The following is a 6397-nucleotide window of genomic DNA, read 5'->3' on the forward strand; positions in this document are numbered from 1 at the left end:
ATTTTTTCATCAAAGTTACATTCGGTAATTTGAGGGATAACGGCACTTCAGAGGCGCAACGATTCTCCCATTTCACATCCAACCCTGTGAACTAAGTACAGCGATTCTCTCATGTCGCATTCAACCCTGACACCTGTTAAGACATTTTTCGTTATTTATACGTACACAAGTTCATTCCTGCAAAAGGTATATAGTCTTAGTCAATTTTTAAAATTTACTCAAAATCCCTTAACTATTTTTACAGATGTATTTCTTCAAAAAATCGACGGTTTGGGCTATAAGTTGTCCGATTTCAATGACATTTAGCTCGTTGGAAAGGTAATTAAATTCCCCATCTTTCAAGACTTCAATATTTATTATGTCTCATCTGGTCCGTGTGTAGTTGAGAAAACACTCCAACTATAAGCTGCATATCTATTTGGGCCCCTCTACACTGTCTAAAAAAGTGATTCCCGATCAAATGCGGCTTGGTTTTGATCTTAGAACGGAGAGGTCCGTTACTTAAAACCACCCTGTAGTACATGGAGGTGCCAGTGTCAAGTTACGCCACTCAACTTCTGTCAAATTCAATGAAATTTGGTGTCTCAAGTTACCCCGCACAGTTACCATTTTCGATGAAAGTCAGTATTACCCGATGAATGATGGGTTTCCCTCAAAACCAATGCTGCATTTACAATGTTGAAATAATAGGGTTGAAAGATACTATGGTTATTTGGGTCTCAGCAAGACGTGTTTCGAGTACCAAGGGAGACTTGTAACATTTCTCTAAAATTGTCAAATTTACTAAAATTGAAAAATCGTTATAGAACTGACCAGCTTGGTCCTAGCCCGCCATGCAAACGCTAAATCGTCTTTCCAAACAAGTATGAAAAAAAGTGCTGGGGCAGTTTTGACCTCCGAATGTGCCGAGCCAGGTGGCAGCTCCGAAAAGGTGGAAAAGCAGAAGTGTCTCAAGTTACCCTTGCTGTCTCAAGTTACCCCGGTTTACGGTACAAAGAAATCAGAAAGCGACATTTTTACGCTAAATTAGTCAAATTTAGAAAAATACAAATATCTCAGGTTCTATTTGAGCTAGCCAACTTTCCTTTTAGGGTTGATAGGTCCTAGTGGTATCTATTGAACCCACAAATTTTGAACCGAATCCGTGACCCAATCCCAGATCTCGGTCCACTTCAGGTGGAGTTACTCATAATTTGGCTTCAGACCGTAGAAAGTACAGTAGATCCTGTAAACTAGGGGTACGCGCCGTTTAGTTTGGGCGCGCAGTAGGCGAGCGATGCGTCTGAACACATTCTTATAGGAGATGGCGAAGAATATGTGCAGAATAAGGACAATACAGTGTCTTCCGTAACGAAATGGCCGGAATTCATGTCATTTTCGTGATTATCATACTGAAAACTGCAGGAAATAATGGGAAACTCAACCTTGAAATTTTGGTCACAAATTGGTAAATTTCGGGAAAAGTGAAGGTCTGGGATGAACTTGGATGTCATTTTCGTGATCAGCACACCAAAAACTGCAGGAAACTATGAAAAACTCAACTTCAAAATTTTGGTCCAAAATTGGTAAATTTTGGAAAAGTAAAAGTCTGGGATGAAAGGAGTCTTTTTCGTGATCAGCACACCAAAACTGCAGGAAACTATGTAAACTCAACTTAAAAATTTTTGGTCCGAAATTGGTAAATTTGGGAAAAGTAAAGGTCTGGGATAAAATTGGATGTCATTTTCGTGATCAGCACACAAAAAACTGCAGGAAACTATGTAAAACTCAACTTAAAAATTTTGGTCCGAAATTGGTAAATTTTGGGAAAAGTAAAGGTCTGGGATGAAATTGGATGTCATTTTCGTGATCAGCACACCAAAAACTGCAGGAAACAATGACTGACTCACTGGGGAAATTTTGGTCCAAAATCATATAATTCTAGTTGAAAGTATGGGTCTGCAGTTGTTAACATGAACGCAATTTCTAAGTGTTTTTCCCTTTCCCATGGTGTCGTAACATGAACCCGACACTGTTACTCAGTCGAGTAGCATGCAACAGTCAGCATTAAATTTGCTTAGTGCGATTCACAAATGCTTCAATTACCATTCGATATCTCCTCGTTATTAAACTTATGACACGCAATGTTATTAAAATACCTAAAAGCCTTTTATCTCCCTTATATTTTAAACTAGTGGATAAAACTATGTTGATTTATCTCAATTAATTAGAAAGAGACCATTTACAGGCAGGCTGATTGCAACTACTTTACGGAGAAGACCTTCTGTCAGATCCAATGAATCGTTTCATGGAATCCAATGTCGAGCCCCTTATTGCTAAATGCAATTTAAATCTTATTAAAAATGATAGTCATGATGGATTTTTAAATTTTTTGAAACAGATAGCATAAGTATTTACCTAACATTATAAATTAAAAACCCAAAACCCATGACCGACAAAAATTCCCGGTTGTCGCAGACAATAATGATGAAGAAAAAATCGTCTCATGAAATCATATGACCAAGTCACTGAATCGTCTCATGAAATCATATGACCAAATCACTGAATCGTCTTATTGAATCAGATGTCAATGTCAAACCTTGTATGCGCTACACTCACTCACCATATAGTTATTTTTAAGGTTAGTACTATAGTAAACTTACAGCATTGCAATGAAGCCTTTTCCCCGAGTCAGTGCCCAAAAGTCAGCAAAGACTATTTTTTCTGGCAAGATTTGTCTGGTTTGTACTTTTAGATTGTATTAATCTATTTCTAACTGTTATTGAGCAAAACAAACAACTAAAAAATATAAAGTCTCAGAATAAAAAAGGAAATACACTCTGAAAGCTGCTCAAAGCTTACAAAGACCAAATCATTCTTGCAATTATCAAAAACTGACTAAAACTTTCCCCTGTAGCGGGGGGGGGGAGGGGGGGGACGGACGGATGAAACGCGTAATAAATTTTCACTTTCATTTTCCGTATTTCACTGTGTTGACACTCCGGAGGGGTTTCAATAATTCTAGAATACCGAAAAACTGTGACCGAACTCACTTCTAAGCCCTTCTGCTCTCTATTTTGTTTTACTTGCCAATGTTTTGCCAGCCGCCAGCCCGTATTTGAGAGCCGCGGCCGCAAGTATGAAAAATTGTGCTGCCAACCTAACCACCCAAAAACCTAATTCAAAAGATGTTTTGAATATTTCAAACGGTAGTAATCGTGAATATAAGATAAAATCCCCCCGTGGGGGCTTTGGGGATGTTCAGTGCAAAATTTGGGAAAATATTAGTGTTGTAGTTGCTGAGAAACGTGAGCGTGTACGCTACAGACTCACAGAGGGACAGACGCACGACCAGTCACTTTTTGGAGCGCCCAAACACGGCAAGGGCTCGCTATCGCTCGCCAAAAAAGTACAGTAAATCCTGTACTCTGAACTACAGTGACAGCTGTACTAATCACTACAGGATTTACTGTGGTTTTTTCGCACAGGGATGATGAACCAGTTGCTCCTCCTGCTACACCTTCAATGTTAATCCAAAAAAGGGAAAAAGGGGAACATTTGTTTTAATTTTCCAGCTAAAAGTATCGTTTTCAAACTTAATGTTTCCTTATTTTATATTCACCACATTTGTTTTCTCTTCTAACTTGCGTAAAGCACACATGATAAAATTTTGGTGACAAGGACAATGCGCAACTAACGCAATCCTTGCGGCAGTGCGAGAAAGCAATTGGTGTGAAATTTTCCAGTGATGCTCAGGCTGTGGTATGTAACTATGAATTTACCAAGAATTTTCTTTCATAGATATAAGTATTAGAGTACTTCAGGGTTTAATTTTTACACTGTGAATCCAAAAGGGAATACTTTTGGTACCTTTTTTGGCGATACAATTAAGTATCGCCAATAAACAGCCTTACGAAAAAGTATTGCCTTCAAAACGGGGATACACAAACGTATCGCCAAAATGTGGCGATACGTCGGAGTATTGCCACAATTGGGCAATAAACGTTAAACAAAACAAAGGGGGCAAGTTCCTAGTTCAATGCCGTGGTTTTGGCGATACCAAAAAGTATCGCCGAATTTTGGTCCTACTTCTGTGTATCGCCGTTCAGAAAGGGAATACTTTGCCGTAAGGCCGTTTATTTGGGGATACTCAATAGTATCGCCGAAAAATGAATCAAGTATCGCCTTTGCATTTGCAGTGTACTTTTTGAATTGACTTTTTGTTACAGAAACGTCAGCAGCCCAAATAAAGCACAAAAATTGTGCCCAAAATTTAAATTTTTTTAAACTTTGCTAGTTCCCAAGATTGAAATCGTTTTTTTTTTCTCTTGACGTAATTTGCTTATATTTAGCAAAAAAAATTTAAAATTATTTGTCATTGAAGTGAAAATAAATCACTGGTAACAGAATAGTTTGTTTTTTTCAATTCCTTGCAACTGATTTGTTGGGTTATTTCCCGTGGCACCACTCAGTGCCCCATAAGAACTCTTACTTTCTGGTAGAGGGGTTTCGTGATTGATTGATTGTTTGGAAAGTGAGAAATGGTCTTATTTTTTTATGTATTTTTCTGATTCAGCAGCTGTTCAGGCAGTCCTGATTCCCCGCACCTCTGGAAGGTGGGCCTGAGACACAGCACGAGTGGTTGACGGGCTTGCCTAGGCAGCAGTATGCAGGCGGACGTCAAGGTGACAGCCTATCAGCGGCGCTCGGTCAGATTTGAGACTTTTCAGATCTGAAATGTGATAATCTGAAAAGTCTCGATTCTCATTCTGACAGTTTTCAGATTGTCACATTTCAGATCTGAAATGTAATAATCTGAAAAGTCTCAAATCTGACATCTGAGCTGCTGACATTCTGATCGAAATTCGCGCACCTCTGATGGCTCACTTTCTCAAAGCACAGTCCAACATGAAAACATGACAGCTGAAATTTGAAGTCTCACATCTGGAAATCTCATTGGGCTCTGACAGCATTCCGAGAGAAGCTCCTCTCAGAACAATAGCATGGACACTTACCGACCGAGCGCCGCTGATAGGCTGTCACCTTGACGTCCGTCTGCATACTGCTGCCTAGGCCAGCCCGTCAACCACTCGTGCTGTGTCTGAGGCCCACCTTCCAGAGATGCAGGGGATCAGGACTGCCTGAACAGCTATTGGCTTCTGGGAAAAATAAGATGTCAGACTATGTCAGATCTGTAATACTATCAGATATCAGGATGTGAGAGACCTTTCAGAATCCGGGCTTTCAGACATATCAGACCATGCTTTCAGAAACTCAGCTATCAGAGGTGCGCGAATTTTGATCAGGATGATGTCAGAATTCTGGTTCTGATAGCTGAAACTCTGAAAAAATTTACACGAGTGAAGTAATCACGAATGTGATGTGATCAGAGAAAGGACAGAGATGGCGACCGGGCGTACGGGCGTCAAGAAGAGAAAGCAGAATGGCCAACGTTTGAAAGTTACAGGAAGTGTTTGAAATAGACGCACGCTAAAGTTATGGTGCAAAATCAAAGGCAAGAACCGTAGGAGAAGAAGGTTCCAATAATAGACATAAAAAGACAATAAGAAGATCAAAGTTCAATAACAGGAAAAGTGGCGGTATACATCGGCAACTTTGGCCCGTCCCGTTATCAGGGAATGTGCAAATTTCGCCTTTGTTTAACCCTGACGGGATTTGAACCTGAGTCTGGGGTCAAAATAAATGTTATTTTCGTCATCAGCGCCCTCAAAAACATCAGAAACAATGCAAAAATTTGAATAAAAAGAATGTCCAAAATATACCCTACTGGGATTTGAACCCGGGTCCAAACTTCTCCGATTCGCTTGAAACTGGCACCGTTGGTTTTGTCTTGTCGCCCTGATTCCAAAAATACCCCTACATGCCCTCTTAGCTGTATCCGTTGCCGAAATCCTCCTCGACCCCATGTAGACCATGATGCACCTGCAGCAGTGCCCCCGGGGCTCGGATCGGATTTGCTGCCACCGGGCGGTTCTTAGGATCACCCAAGGAGGCTGCATACCAAATTTGGTCAAGATCGGACCACGGGAAGTCCTCGGACGGACGGACGCACAGCATGCATCATACTACATGCCCGTCCCTCCGTCATTTTTTTTTACAAAAAATAAACGGGACGGGCCAAAAACGAAGGAGTCGTGAAGAACAAAGCAAAAGAAGTTGTGGAATGGCAGGAAGGCCGGAGTCAAGGAGCAAAGGCACGTTAGAACTCTCTCAGACTCGTATTTACTTTTTTCTCTCCATAATTGACATTTTGTCCTTTGCTTACGTTGTTTTTAAGCAGCAATAATATGTAGTATTTCCTTTGTAACCATGTACAATATTGTTCACTATAAAGACTAAACTGTCATCACTTATTGACTATTTTTTGAGCCAATTGCGTATTGACTCTTTGTCAATA

The 6397-nt window shown here is 40.3% G+C and overlaps 1 protein-coding gene across 1 annotated transcript in view; it reads right to left on the reverse strand.

Annotated features, from left to right (window-relative positions):
* Positions 1 to 5189: 5189 nt before the first annotated feature.
* The window catches only part of LOC117643362 (protein PXR1-like), a 9072-nt gene continuing 7864 nt past the window's right edge, over positions 5190 to 6397 (reverse strand). Inside the window, exon 7 of the mRNA XM_034382205.1 lies at positions 5190 to 5321. Within this exon, the coding sequence (XP_034238096.1) occupies positions 5190 to 5321 (132 nt within the window). The remainder of the gene's footprint in view (positions 5322 to 6397) is intronic.

Source organism: Thrips palmi, unplaced genomic scaffold (assembly GCF_012932325.1).
Source record: "Thrips palmi isolate BJ-2018 unplaced genomic scaffold, TpBJ-2018v1 HiC_scaffold_17, whole genome shotgun sequence".
NCBI lineage: Eukaryota > Metazoa > Arthropoda > Insecta > Thysanoptera > Thripidae > Thrips > Thrips palmi.